The sequence below is a fragment of the Triturus cristatus genome, chromosome 3_2 (genome assembly GCF_964204655.1).
Source record: "Triturus cristatus chromosome 3_2, aTriCri1.1, whole genome shotgun sequence".
Lineage (NCBI taxonomy): Eukaryota > Metazoa > Chordata > Amphibia > Caudata > Salamandridae > Triturus > Triturus cristatus.
In genome coordinates this window covers 1,227,731,783-1,227,747,172 of record NC_140584.1, presented here as the reverse complement: position 1 = coordinate 1,227,747,172, position 15,390 = coordinate 1,227,731,783, and the positions used below count along the sequence as shown (strand labels likewise).

Below are 15,390 nucleotides of genomic sequence, written 5' to 3'. Positions count from 1 at the left end.
TCTGAGGGTGAATCAATTGATGTTTGATGGATGCTGATGGGGTGAGCTCTTCCCCTCTCTCGCACTGAGGGTAAATCAATGGATTTTTGATGGATGCTGATGAGGTGAGCTCTTCCCCTCTCTCGCACTGAGGGTAAATCAATGGATGTTTGATGGATGCTGATGGGGTGAGCTCTTCCCCTCTCTTGCACTGAGGGTAAATCAATGGATGTTTGATGGATGCTGATGGGGTGAGCTCTTCCCCTCTCTCGCACTGAGGGTAAATCAATGGATGTTTGATGGATGCTGATGGGGTGAGCTCTTCCCCTCTCTGAGGGTGAATCAATGGATGTTTGATGGATGCTGATGGGATGAGCTCTTCCCCTCTCTCACTGAGGGTAAATCAATGGATGTTTGATGGATGCTGATGGGGTGAGCTCTTCCCCTCTCTGAGGGTGAATCAATGGATGTTTGATGGATGCTGATGGGGTGAGCTCTTCCCCTCTCTGAGGGTGAATCAATGGATGTTTGATGGATGCTGATGGGGTGAGCTCTTCCCCTCTCTCACACTGAGGGTAAATCAATGGATGTTTGATGGATGCTGATAGGGTGAGCTCTTCCCCTCTCTCGCACTGAGGGTAAATCAATGGATGTTTGATGGATGCTGATGGGGTGAGCTCTTCCCCTCTCTGAGGGTGAATCAATGGATGTTTGATGGATGCTGATGGGATGAGCTCTTCCCCTCTCTCACACTGAGGGTAAATCAATGGATGTTTGATAGATGCTGATGGGGTGAGCTCTTCCCCTCTCTGAGGGTAAATCAATGGATGTTTGATGGATGCTGATGGGGTGAGCTCTTCCCCTCTCTGAGCGTGAATCAATGGATGTTTGTTGGATGCTGATGGGGTGAACTCTTCCCCTCTCTCACACTGAGGGTGAATCAATGGATGTTTGATGGATGCTGATGGGATGAGCTCTTCCCCTCTCTCACACTGAGGGTAAATCAATGGATGTTTGATGGATGCTGATGGGGTGAGCTCTTCCCCTCTCTGAGGGTGAATCAATGGATGTTTGATGGATGCTGATGGGATGAGCTCTTCCCCTCTCTCACACTGAGGGTAAATCAATGGATGTTTGTTGGATGCTGATGGGGTGAGCTCTTCCCCTCTCTGAGGGTGTGCACTCGCCCAAATAGATAAACCCATCTCATCCATAAGGGCTCAGTGATGTGAAGCACGGACTCATCCAGAACATTCCAGAGCCGGGAAGGGAGGCACAGCTACTGGCATCATTTGAAGATTTTAGCACCTACGTCATTGCAGGGTTCACTCCCAAAACAGTGCTGTCTAGTGGGCAGGATCTTGGTAGCTTGTCTCGTGTGACTGCCAACATGAGATTCTATCTCTCAACTAAATGGAAGTTTCTACAAGTACAAATCGGGGAAGCCACTATGTCCTGCAGGTAACAGACCCGACTATGCAGCAGGTGTTTGACCGAGGTCACTGTTCGACCACCTCAAATTTTAGTGTTGGGCTTAAAATGAAGAGATCTGTAGGACTGAAAGTGAGAGGCCTGAGAATATGGGTGATGAGGCGCGAGTAATGTGAACAGACCTGCAAGCCCTGTAAACTGGCTCATTATTTATTTTAAAGATTCAAGTGGCAGAAAAAAATATATGTTAATTGTATACATTATTTCGTGCACTTCCAGCAGGTACCAGCAAACATGAGTTATTCAAATCCAAAATCCTGTGTCTTTACAGATGGAAAGTGCAGCCTTGAAATACATCAACCAGTTCGGAAGATGATTTTCAGCTTTTCTTCTGCTAAGGAAGTGAATTATAAAAATGGTCAAAGATATACATTGACAGGCCTGCCCCTCTACAATTTAATTCAGCTCAATAGTTGAACGATAGTAGATACAAACAAGAGGGTAGACCTTCTCTGTGAAGGTGGCTGTATAGGTGAAGAGGTGCTCTTGGGTCTTAGCCTTGTAGAATGACACCAGCCCCCCCTCGTAGTCCAGGTAAACTCCAATGTGTCTTACTAATGGCAGGCGGCTCGCAAGGATAAAAGGCAAGGTGTGAATCGAGGAAAGGAATAAATTGCTCTCCAAAACCCAGAAGCCATTCTCAGGCTCCATTAGGTAAATGTATTTACTTATAGTAGCAGACTCCGTGGCCACCCCTATCTGCCACAGTGTGGAAAATATGTCAATATAATCAGATTGATCAAAGCGAAAACCAGTTTGAACAATGCGAGGGGGCACCGTCAGCTCCCAGTAATGCTTCCCAGAGGTGAAGCCCACAGTTCCTCTGGCACAACCCGCACGCACACTTGTCTCATCATTCTTGGTAATACGGTTTGAACTAGTGCCGCTCGTGACTCGCTTCCCATCTGCGGAGATGTTGAGTGAAGGATGAGCTGTGATCGGATCCAGGAACAGAGATTCTGAGGAGGAAAAGAAAAGAGAAGGTTAATGTACATCAGTCAGTCTGTGCAGCTCTCAGCCCCTCCTGTCTAATCTCTCTTCCCCAGTCTAAGCCCAACAGCTTCTTTCTGTCATCCATCCTTTCATCTCCCCACAATCCCTTCAGTATGTCCATCTGCAAACCCGTCTGCCCAACTCACTTACTTCTTTGCTGCAGTTCAAATGAAAGAGAAGCTTTTGAAGGACGTGTGTCCTGAAAGACCACCAGTGAGATGACAATGGGATCTGGAATTGTCCTCAGTCATGTCCTTGAAGACAAAGGGCCTAATGTATGGGATTTGGGCATAGGGCAGCATAGTAAGGTGCCTTTCTGTGCTGCCCTACTTCAGAGTGAAAGGCAGGAATGGCCTGTATTTTTACAATACAGTGCATTCCTGTCCTTTCTCCCTGCACTGGCGCCATTTCATCAGCCTGGCGCCATTGTAGGCACCCATACACCATGGTGCAAGGGAGCCTGCATCGCATGCAGGGTTGTTTTTGTGCAGGAAGAGGCACTTTACTGCGCAAAAACAATCCTACAAAGCGTTTTCCTCTTTCTATGTGCACTGTACTATGAAGCACACATGAAGAAAATACGAGCAGAAATGAACATACTTCTCGTTACGCCTCACCTCTGGAGGTGTACGGAATTGGGCTTGCCACTTCCCCAGGTTTATATGGTTTTCTAAATTTGGGGAAGTGTCAAAGTCTATAGGTGTTGCGTGGGAATTTTCACCACAACTCCCATAGAACGCCTCCTGGCCGCAGAGTAACGCAACACAACAATTTGCGCTGCATCACCGTACTCATGATTTATGAGGCCTCTCAAAGTGACCAAGGGCAGCTTTGCATGGCTTCATAAATCTGACTCAAAGCCTTCCATCACGCATGTGCCACTTTACATGGTGCAAAAGTGATCATTACACAGCCCCAACATATCTCCAGTTATCCTGTGATCAAATGTGTCACTCTGCTGTTTTCCTTGTTCAGAAACAAACTTCCTCTCTTTCAAGTCAACAATGAGTTATCAAGAGATCTCTGGGCATGTCCAACCTGGGCCACCTCACTACTATCTCGACTTGGCTTCACAAAGAATTCAGAATAGGAATACAGACTGTAGAAACTAGCAGGATGAATATTTCTAGAATTTCAGAAACACACTATTTTGAAACCACTGCTGGAAGGTCTCCATTGGTTCTTGTGGAGGTCAAATATTGTGAAGTCGATTAGGGGTGTAGGTCTACACCTAGTAATATTAACACAATAGGTCAATTTAGGCTCAATTTAAACCTGACCTCAACCCCCGGTAGATGTAGCAGAGAGCAGGCACGCTTAAATTTGGAGAACTGTGTATTAACAGTACAGAAAGAGTTGAAAACACACCACAGTAAAAATCCCAGTCCAATTTATGAAAATAAAGAACATGTTAATGAGTATATAGACACAAAATTGACAAACATATGATGTAGGAAACTGTAGATAGAATTTGGTAATATTTTATTTGTTTCTGGTGCCAAAAAATGTAAAGCACCACCCGTAGATATTTGGTTGTGCAAGACCGGGTCCAAGTCAATAGTTACATCCAACAGGGACGGAGCGTAGGTCAGATACAGGGTAGCGAGCAGTCCAGTAGAAAATGTAACTTTCTAATTCAGTCTAAGGAATGGAAGGCAAAAAATCTCAGCAGGAGAAGGCAGCAGGCTATGAGCGAAATGGGGTTCATGAAGTCAGATAGCGATCAGACACAGTTACGGTGAAGCCATTTACTTCTGGCAGGAGGGCTAAGAGCCGCAGAAATTCAAAATCCACACCAAAGGAAGGCCACTCATAGGCTGGATTTTTTTGGTGCCTTCTGCTGATGAAGATTTCTAACTGTGTACTTCAAATCATTTGCAGAAGTTAAGCTTCGTTCAGTGGAGCAAACCAGCAAGCTGGATCCGTCCAGCAGTGGCCTCTGGTTCCTTTTATAATTGTTTTGAAAATGTTTTCAACTGTTCAGCTTTGTAGATCGTGATGGGGGGCACGTCCAATCTTTGCCAGCCTAGGGTCCAGGAAGTTTTGGATACCACTTGAAGGGTTAGGACTCAATCTACTGGTAGCCACCAGCAAGGAACAGGGCAAATCCAGTTGATACTGGTCAGCTGGATTTAGCAGAAACTTGGCCTCCATGCAGCTTTTTTTGCTCCTCAAGGATAACAGGAGGTTAGCCAAGTAGCCCTTGAAGATCACTCATCAGTCCTGGAAACAAGTGAGAACAGGCCAAGCCCTTGGGTTAAAGTGGGTACAGACCACTTTCTGAAGTCCAGATTTCAACAGGTGTCTCTCTTCTTTTGTCTTCTACAGGTCCAGAGATGTTCCGAAGAGGGTACCCAGAGTGTTGAGACAGAATATCAAGTGACATTCATTTTGTGTCAAGAATATCGTAATAGCAAAAGTCACATAATTGATGGATGGAATGCAGAACAAATCAAAACATTCACCCCCAGTCAAGAGATCTGGGTTAAATCCATCATTCCTTTGCTCACCATACCACCCCAGTTAAGACCTGGCCATATGCAAATCAGTCTTGACCCTGTGCTTCATGCGAACAGTCCAGCCCGAACTGCCAAGAATATGGTGATAGCATAATATCGAAGTAAGTAATACCGATGTTAAGAATAGAGAAAATAGATTTAGTTTGAAATATCTACATTAAAAATATTAATGTTAAAATTATAGTTGTATAGAATATCGATTCTTTTTAGAAATGGTATTTATTATGTTGTAAGTGTTCTTTATTTTATTTTAATCATTTTTTTTAGCAATTGCTAGTGTTCTATATTAATTATAATGTTAATAATAATATAATTTTTTGTAAAATAAATTTTTTGTAGTAGGATGTTGGGTTTATGCGGGGTAAGGGTGGGGAGTAGTTTAAAAAAAATTGAATTAAATGTATCATTTTAAAATTATTTTATATGTAAATTTAAGAATGTTAACCGTTTTAGGAGCAGAAAATTGGGTAATTTCCTGTTGCGGGCACTAGGCTTACCCACACAAGTGAGGTACCATTTTTCTTGGAAGACTTTGAGGACTGTGGGGTTGGTGGAATTTTGTGGATCCACGCAGATCCCAGAACTTTGCACCACAGAAATGTGAGGAATATATGTTTCTTTTAAACTAAGTTTGAGGTTTGCAAGGGATTCTGGATAACAGAACCTGGTGAGAGGCACGCAAGTCACCCCATCCTGGATTCCCCTTGGTGTCTAGCTTTAAAAAATGTATAGGTTTGCTAGGTGAATGCACTGATGCAGACCTCAGCTGTGACTTACAGTAACAGGGCTGAATGATGACACACACTACTCTCAATCTCATAACATTAATATGGATGAAGATGTCTCAGTTTCACTGACTTACAACTTTGTACAGACTGCAGACAGACAAGTAGTGTCTGTGTAGTAGTGCAACGATGCAGAGCTTAGCAGCTGTAACTTTACTTACAGTACAGGCTAAATGATGAATGATGAACGACAAAGGTATGGAAGCTGATATGTATGATGGAATAGCCAGAGGAGATGGGCTAATGATAGATAGGCAGTGAGTGAGTCTTTAAACTCTGGGTCAGGTCACGTGAGACTGACTGTGGGGGAGTGATTCATTTGCAGCGAACAATCAGAAAGTAATTATTTGGGTGGCATGCTGTTGGCGATTGCTTGGATTTAGTTTGTTACCAAAAATAGTGAGCTGTGTTAAGGGGCTAACAATGTTTCCAAGAAACTTCCAGAGATTTGTTCACAACATGCTGTCACAACAATTTGATTCCATGTTTTTCTAATCTGAGAATTATGTTTATCCCAGCTATTCAACTGTTGCCTGTTTACGGGGGGTCAATACTTGTATTCTGAGTGCTCTTGCAGGCCTTATGCATTCACTGGAAGAACATCTTAAGGTATGGGCTCAGGTTTAATGGTTTCTTAGAGGAATACTAAGCTTACTCTTTGTAGCCTGAGACAAGCATTTGCCTTCATTAAATAAAATTGCATTTGGCACATGTAGTGTGACACCAGAACAACATTAAAATTAGTATATAAGCCTAAATTCCAATTTAGTTCAATAGAAAACAACTTGACAACTACAAAGTCAGAAGTAAATCTGGTTTATCGATCAGGCAGTATTAAAAAAAATTACTTGTGTGTTTTGTAGTAAGTCTTGTTGCACGGATACTGCTCAGGAACAGAACTATGCTTGGGACCATAGGACATAGGTATGTAGGGACTGAGTCACCATACCACCTCCTTATCCTTGAGCCACAGTCCGGCTAGATATAGTGTCTCACTTGCCCTCCTACTCTCATACAGTGGAACAAATACCACCAGCATCTACATATAAAATACTACTGGCAGCTATCACAGTTGATGCGACCATGGCTTTTGACCGGGTAAACTAGCTTTACCTGCAAAAATTCTTAAGGCTATCCAATTTAGGGGAGAATTTTTGTAAGGCAATAGAATTATTGTATAAAAACCCACAGCTCCTTTTCAATTTATACATTGAACCCCTAGCGGAGAAGATACGAAAACATGACCGTATACTCCCTTTTAAATTTCGGTGCTAGGAGAAAAAAGTCGGACTATACGATGATGATCGAGTGGTATATACCTCAGAGCTCACCACATCATTACCGGTAGTGTATGAGCGGGCATCACAGTTTGGGTGGATCTCAGGATGTGAGATTACTGAGAGCAAAACGACCATAATGACTTGGAACATCAACTCACAACTGAAGTGTGTTAAAGAGGAAATGAGATACCTAGGTATCAAAATTGTCCAGAAAAAAGAACAAATCCCCTAAACTAACTTTCAGAAGATCAGCAAGGAAGTGGAGAAATTTCTACTTAGTTGGTCTTATCTCCCTTTGACAATTTATGGTAGAGTTAATCTTGTGAAAATGTCAATTCTCCCTAAGTTTACTTTCCTATTTTAGAATATGCCCATAGATTTTAAGGAAGAATAGCTCAGAAAAGTTCAGTCAAAAACTACCAGCTTTATTTGGGCCTGAAAAGGTGCTTGAATTTTGTGGAAAAAAACAAGAGGAGCAAAGAATCTAGTTCAACGATTTGTTCATTAGTAGAGCTTTACCTTCCCTTTTGAAGGCAAGTGTAGAGGGAATCAGTCTTGTATCCACTGGAAGGGAGTTCCAGATTCTCGGGGCGATGCCAGAGAATGTTCAATGGTAGGTTTTAAGGTTCTTAAATTTCTTTGGCTTGAGCAGCAGTGTTCTAGTGCTCCTTTTGGACTTGGAGCCACCAGAAAGTTCCAGCTTGTTTGTCAGGTAGAGTGGCGTGTTGAAGTGTAGTGCCCTATGGGTCATACAAGCGATCTTTAGTTGTATCCTTGCCTCAACGGGAAGCCAATTGAGCGATTTAATTTCCAACGAGATGTGGTTGGTCTTCTTAGAACCCAAGATGAATCTAGTAGCAGCATTCAGAGATGCTCTGATAGGGGCTAAACTGAGTTTCGACAGTCCGCATTGAGTAGCACTGCCGTATTGTAGTCTAGAGATGATAAGGGCTTGCACCGCTGATTAAAGGTCATCTTGGGGAATGTAGGGTTTGAGTTTTCTTAGGATGCAAAGTTGGAAGCTAGCTCCTTTGGTCGATGATCCGATGTGGTCTTGCATGTTTAGGTTTTTGTCTAGCACAACTCCCAGTGATTTAGTGGAGTTAATGATGTGTGGTGAGTAGCCCTGGGCGTAGTTCGCGAAGTAGCACTTCGCTAGGCTATGCAAAGTGTTGTTCGCACTATGCGAGCTACGCGTAGCACTTCGCGAAATGCGTAGTACCTTGTTCGTACTGTGCCAGATGTCGTTTTCAATGATTGCACAGTGCGGACAAGCAACCGGCACTGTGCAATCATTGAAAATGGCATCTTGCACAGTGCGAGCTGTAGTTTTCTGCTGCTCGAGTAGATTTTTACTCAAGCGGCAGCTTTCTCAACGCGAACTGGTAGTTTCTCATCGCGAGCGGTCGCGAGCATACGCAACCACTCGCAATGAGAAACCTGACCTCCTCGCGTTGGGAATCTCGCCGGGAGGTTTATTTTACATGCTCGCGATCGCCAACTTGACTTGCTGATCGCGAACAAGGAAAAAGTCTCGCCGGGATGTCATTTTGCTTGCTCGCGGTCGCCAACTTGACGTTGAGGACCGCGAGCAAGCAAAAAATTACCGCAGCACTACACTACGTGTGTTCGCACTGTGCTACGTGCAATTCGCGTAGTGCGAAGTAGCGCGAACTTCGCAAACTACACGAGCGTAGCGTAGTGCTTTGCCCAGGCTTAGTGCTGAGCTGTTGAGTGCTGTGAGGTTACACAGATATTTCACCACAGTGGTGGTTTACCTAACGGGTGCAATGAGGAGGAATTCTGTCTTGAAGTCATTTAATTTGAGATGGTTGGAGGTTAGCCAGTTTAGGGTTTTGAGGAGGGTTCCGTTGAGAGATTTGATGTAATCGGGGGGAAGAGATTTTCATGTAGAGTTGAGTGTCATCCGCATACATGTGATATTGGATGTTGGAGGCTTTAAAAATTACAGTCAATGGCTCAAGGAAAAGGTTAAAGTGTGTGGGGGAGAGTGAGGAACATTGGGAGACACCAAGTGTGCAGGGACTAGGTTTGGATAAAGACTGGTTGGATTTGACTCTTTGTCCTCTGTTGTTGTGGAAAGAGGAAGACCATTTAAGGACCGTGCCTGAGAGCCCCGTCCTTCGTTCTAAGAGGTATAGTAGATTGTCATGTTTGACTGTGTCGAAAAAGCAGATGAGACATCGAGCAGAATTAAAAGACAGGCTTCATTTTGGTCAAGTAAAGTGAGAGCATTGTCCACTATGTGAGTGATGGCTGTTTCGGTGCTGTGGCTGGTACGGAAGCCCGATTGAAATAGGTCGAGAAGCTGGAATTGCTTAATGTGTTTGCGTAGTTGTTCCTGACCACATTTCTGCAGAAGTTTTGCCAGGGTGGGTATGTTTGTGATTGGTTGGTAGTTGTTCAGGACAGCAGGGTCAGCTGAGGGTTTTTTGAGACTAGGAGCACCAGGCTGGCCTTCAGGCAGTCCGGGATCTCACCTTGAAGAAGTACGGCGTTGATGATCTTGGACCAGAGCGGTGCTAGCGAACCTATCATTTCTATGAAGAAGTTGGGGTGGAGGGGGTCATTGAAGTGATTAGAGGGTATAAGGGTTGAGAGAATATTAAGGATGGTAATGTCATTGAGGGGAGTGAATTGACTCTATGAGGCATTGTTTTTGAGGGAGAGACCATGAGGAGAGGGTGAGGGTGTGGAGACAGAGGAGTCAAGGGAGGGTGAGAGATTGAGTGCAGCAGACCTAAGATCTGATTTAATTTTATTTGTCTTTACAAGGAAGAATTCCGCAACCGCTTCGCAGTTTGGTTGCGGGTGAGAGAGGTGCTGAGATTGGGTAGAGGTGTTTTTTGATTGTGATTTAATATGCTCATAAAGTCGTTCGGAGAAATTTTTGGCTTTGTCAAGTTGGTATTTGAAGAAGTTGGCTTTTATCATTCTAATGAGTTTGTTGTATCTACTCCTTTTGAGTCTGAGTTTTTAGAAGCTCCGTGGAGGGAGTGGATCTCCAATTGCGTTCAGCTAGTCTTAGCCTGCGTCTGTCCGCATTTAGTCTGTCATTGAACCAAGGTTTGGAGTCTTTTATGGGAATTCTTTATAGTTGAAGGGGGGCCGTATCATTCAAGGCAGATAGCATGCATTGTTATAATGTTCAGTGAGGTCGTGAACATTGTTCATGTTTGCAGGCATCAGAAGGGAGAAATTACAGCGCTCTATGAGCTCATTAATGCTTATGTTATGGAGCGATCTTTTCCAGTGTTTTAGTTTTAGTGGTTGTGCACTTTTGTGGTTCCAGCTTTCAAGTATCAGGAAGTTGATATAATGACGGTCAGACCAGTCACAGGATAGAATGGATTCGAGATGAATGGAGTTGGGGTTGGAGATGCTTAGATCCAGTGTCTGAGGGCAGTGTCGGCCCAGGTTGGAGGAGATGGTTTCCATGATTTGTTCAATTAGATGGAGGTTATCACTTGGAGGTGGGAGAAGATATGAATGCTGCATAGGCGTCTGTGTGTGCTAGTAATATCTATGCATAGGTATTCACAGCATGAGAGATTAGCTGAGGGGGACTGTTTTGTTGTTAGAGAGTTGCAGAAGATACAGGCTGTGCCACCTCCTGTTTTCTTAACTCGATTGAGTCTGATAATGTTGTGAATTGGGAGGACTAATAGGTCAAGAATAGGGCCAGAGGAGTCATGTTTCTGTGAGGATAAGGAGGTCTAGTTCTTGGGCAAGGATGAGATCAGCAAGGTCTGTGGCATGTTTCACCGCTGATCTGCAGTTAAGTAAAATGCATTTCAGGTGAGCTTTATGCATGGTGTCTGTAAGAGTGGGCTGTGTAGTGGGGATCTGCATGAGGTTATTAATGTTTATGGAGTTGGCATTGAGTCTGGGGGCTCTATGAGGGTTGGGTGTGATGCTTTGGATAGGTTCCACATTACCAGGTTTAGGGAATGTCGAACTAGGGGCATTTAGTGGGGTTGTTTGTTAGGATCTAGCAGGGACTGAGATGGCCGAATGAGGAGAGGTGTACTCAAGAGGGAGGAGAGAATATCAAGTTCTGAAAATGTATTATTGGATCCAGCAGGTCGAGATGGGGCGTTATGGTAGGGAGTGGTATTCCAAATCTGGGCAGGGGGTTTCAGATGGATCATATGTGGGATCTGATGTGATGTCAAGTTGGAAGAAAGATGAGGGCTCTCAAGTGTGGACATGTTGTAAGAGAGATCAAGGGCTAGCTCTTCGGTGGACTTAAGGAGTTTTTGGATGACAGTTTTGAGAGTTAGAAGTTCCTGGTTTATTTTCTTGAACTTAGAAGCAGGATCTGAGTGTGGATAATGGGTCACGTGGAGGGGAGGCGGAGGCCTGTTCAGTAGGGAGGGCAGAGGGGAGACCAGGGAAGGTGAACAGTAGGGAAGGAAGAAATCTGCTAGTGGAGAGTTCCATCTCCAATGTACGGGCGCGCAAGGCGAGTGGGTGATGGAAGGGAGGTTAGGGGATGGGAGGTTGCAAGAGTTCCTGTTGGAAGCCCGCTGTCGAGTGAGGGAGTTATATAGGCAAGGGCTAGTGGGAGAGGGGGTGGTGTAAGTGTCGGAGAGGTGGACGGAGCGAGAGATAAAAAATGATCCATGATTACTGACAAAAGTCTGGTCAGGTCGTGGCACATTGGGTGAGTTAGGGGAGCTTGGGGATGGAGAAGCTGTGGTCCTGTGTTTGTTGATCAGGATAGGAGAGGCATTACTCAGGTTGTGGTCCATTAACGATGGATCAGGGACCTCCAGAGACGGGGTAAGGGGAAGTCCATACCTAGATTGAATAGGGGATTCGCTAGTGACCAAAGATTTTTTAAAGGTTGCGATCGGTGGCCTGAATTAGTATAGTCCCATTGTTGTAGATGGATATAGTAGCATTTGCTCTAAAAGTGGGAGACTCCGTAGCCAAAAGTCGCAGACCGTGAGGGAATTTTGTGGCCGAGGTGATTGTGAGTAGGGAGGGGAACGTCAATCTCCACTGAGCTCTTCTTTTAGTGTAGAAGATCAGGTCACTCATAATAGTACCTATTTTTGGACAGAGGTAGGGGTCAGAGATAAGGGTATCTGGGTTGGCTTTGAGCAGTCTATGTTTCAGAGTTTTAGTCACATTTTTGGAGAGATTGGTTGGACTTTTTAAGTCTGGAGTCCATACTGCGTAAGGGTGGTCGTGGAGGAGAGAGCTTAGTAAACGAGTTAGGATTGAGCAGGAGTCCACAGAGTGATCCACACGGGGTCGTGTCTTCATGGTGCTATCAGATCTAGAGAGAGAACAGAATTATTGGGGAATTGGAGTGAAGCAATCAACCCAGTTATTATAGTGAGGAGCGGGGTCGGCCGTTTACAGCCTTTAATATCCAGGAGCCTCCTATAGGAGAGATCAGGTCTATGCTGGATGGTGGTCATGTGCTAGGCCCCATTACAGTGTTCCGGATAGTGTGGTGCTGGGGTCATGAGTCAGGTCAGCTATAGCACTAATGAGCATGTGGCGGCCATTTTGGAGAGAGGGTACTTGAATTGTGGTAGTGGGGTCAAACAAGCTACCAGTTAATTAGGAAAAACGCAGGGGTCGACCATTTAGAGAACGTGTGGTGCTGAGTAGGGGTGGGCGGAATTTGCGAAATTTACTTCCGCAAATTATCGCGAAAATGTTAAAAATCTCCGCAAACTCGCGGAAATATCACGAAGATGCGGAAGTTTTTTTCCCGCCTGTTTGCGGTATTTTTGGCGTGATCGCGGGTCGCGAACTTACCCATGATGTTGCTCACGGGCGCGGCCATCTTGTTTGCACTTGTCCCGCCCTCTCGCGATGCTTACTTCCTGTTCCGGGTCGCGCAATGCATGTTCGCCCCTGTTCGCGGTCGATATTTCCTGTTCGCGACCGCTTTTACTTGATCGCGTTGCTTTTTGCTTGCTCGGGGAGAAAATATCGCGCGAACTTGCGCACGTGGTCGCAATGGGCGCGGCCATCTTGTTTTTCACTCTATTGCATGGTTCTGGGGCCTGATTTTCAATCCTCCCTAAATCTTTTCAATCCTTTGTTTATAGCCACTTTTTTTGGATCTTTATTACTTATTATTTCTCTAACTATTTTCCTGCTTCTATATTTTTGGTTTTTGTCTACTTTTTTTTGTTTTTTAGCTACTTTTTCTCTTTCTATTGCCTGCTATTTATTTCCTTTACTCCTTTATTTATTTTACCTTTTCTTTCCCGCCCCGTCCCCAGAACCATGTCCAAGGGTAGAGCTGTTCGCTGGCGCAGCCAGAGCCGCGACCGCCTTCCTTGCGGAAGGCGGCGCCCACGAGGGGTGCAGGCACGGGCCTTATTTGGGGAGGTGGAGTTGGCTGCACTAATTTTCTTTGTGCAGCGCCACCTCCCCTCAACCCTGGCAGCAGGTGGCAGGCCTGGGTTCGGGTAGGGCCTCCGGGAGCTTCGGCAGCGGTGGGGGAAGGTGCGCCGGGCAGTGTCGCGCATCTCTGGGGTCCGGCGCACCCAGGCACAGCTGACGCACCGGTGGTCCGACATCCTGGACCGTGAGCAGGACCTGCTGGACCTGCTAGGAGTGGAGGTCCCGGGGCTTGGTGAGTACCTATTTAATTATTACAAATTTGTGTCTGTTCTTCTGCTCTGTGTTATATATTGCAAATATCTTTTTTTCCTTCCAACCAGCTAGAATGTTGCTGCTTACAATACATTGCAGGTTAACGTTTAAAAGTCTTCTGTGATTATGACACAGGTGCTCTTCTGCGCTACTACTAATCTTACTTGTTTGCAGCTTTGCGTTTGCACTCGCTTAGCGTGATTCTTTACGAGTTTATTTTAGAGAAATTAAGTTACGTAATGCTACAGTGACTCACGTCCACTCCTTACTTTGTCCTGTCACTAATAGATAGGGGCGGATTGATACTTAGGTTTAGGGACTTTGTATGAGCTTTTAATTTGTTAGTGGTATGCGTGATACCCCCTCACTCAGTTACGTGACGTACTGCTAGTACGGCAGTCTTTAATTAGAACCTTTTCTAGTTTGTTCAATGAGTGGTGGTAGGCTTAGCAGTTACTTAGCAGTAGCAGATCAGCATCAATCAAACCAAAATTTGGTGTATACAAAAAATGTAGTCATGTTCATGTGTCCTCCATGATTGGACCATACGCTTTGTTGAGGAATACAGTGGAAATGCATACTTAATGTACAATTGGCATGCCTGGAATAGGTGGGCTAGGTTGGGTGGTACGTTGTACTTAGGCTTGGTTGTAACTTAGTTTTCTGGAATCAGAATGGAAGACTGGATTACTGTTGATAAATAGTAACTTAAGTAGTCGAACTGCGAATCCCCCGATATTACATGTTGACCAGATGAGATCGGTCAATGTAGTTATTGCAATTGTTGTTTACATAAGTGTTTTTTGACCGTTGTTGAAAAATATTGTATTTGTTTGACACCATCCATCAATGTTTGTCTCTTTCTTATATCTTTCCTGTTCATCAGCACCCAGGGGCAGACCGACAGGGACTGAGCAGTCGGCGGGACATGAAGATCACCAGGAGGACACCGCTGAGGGCTCCTCTGCTGGCCCCAGTAAGTCTTCTTGTTTTTAATAATATTTCTTATTCCATAACTTTTACTGCCCCATTTTTCCCGAACTATAGTTTGTTTCCAAATGCTATTTTTTTACCACCAATTATCCTTCTATCTGTGCGGTTTCAAAAATGTTATCCCTGCCTCCGCTATGATGACTGAGTACTACTACTACTACTACATACTATCAGTCTGTCTGTACTGTAGTACCTAGTCTTGCCCAGTTGGCCAGTGCCACTCTTTGTGAAAGGTTGTAATATAAAACTCATATTCACCAGTAGCTCGAGCCATTGAGTCCAATCCGTTGGGTCGTTGTCTTGTACTACTTTTACTCTTATGGATCTTGAGGCTTTGAAAATTCACAGCAACAACAGCCCTACCAGATTTATTAATATTTTGATATGATACCCTATAGGACATACCACTGTTGTAGGGATCTTGCACATACATTTGCACCAGAAAATAGGATGTTGGTGATGGTAGGTTGGACCTTCTTTGCACACCTCAAACAAAAATTCCGCACCCACCACAATTCCGCTGCTTGACTATAGTACTGTCTTGTCATAACTATTAGGTCTCGGAACCCTCCCCCCAAGATACCCAACAAGTAGACAACCCAGAACATAACACACCCAACCTCTGTTGTGGAAGCAATTCACATGCACACCCTTACTTTAATTTGCTCACTTGTGTAAGTTAGTCCACACCAAATACCACCA

The 15,390-nt window shown here is 44.6% G+C and overlaps 1 protein-coding gene across 5 annotated transcripts in view; it reads right to left on the bottom strand.

Annotated features, from left to right (window-relative positions):
• Positions 1–1,599: 1,599 nt before the first annotated feature.
• Positions 1,600–15,390, bottom strand: part of LOC146859524 (CD5 antigen-like) — a 585,933-nt gene continuing 572,142 nt past the window's right edge. For all 5 annotated transcript variants that reach the window (XM_085650234.1, XM_085650233.1, XM_085650232.1 and 2 more), the window contains one exon: positions 1,600–2,429. In XM_085650234.1, the coding sequence (XP_085506360.1) occupies positions 1,867–2,429 (563 nt within the window). In that variant the 3' untranslated portion in view covers positions 1,600–1,866. The remainder of the gene's footprint in view (positions 2,430–15,390) is intronic.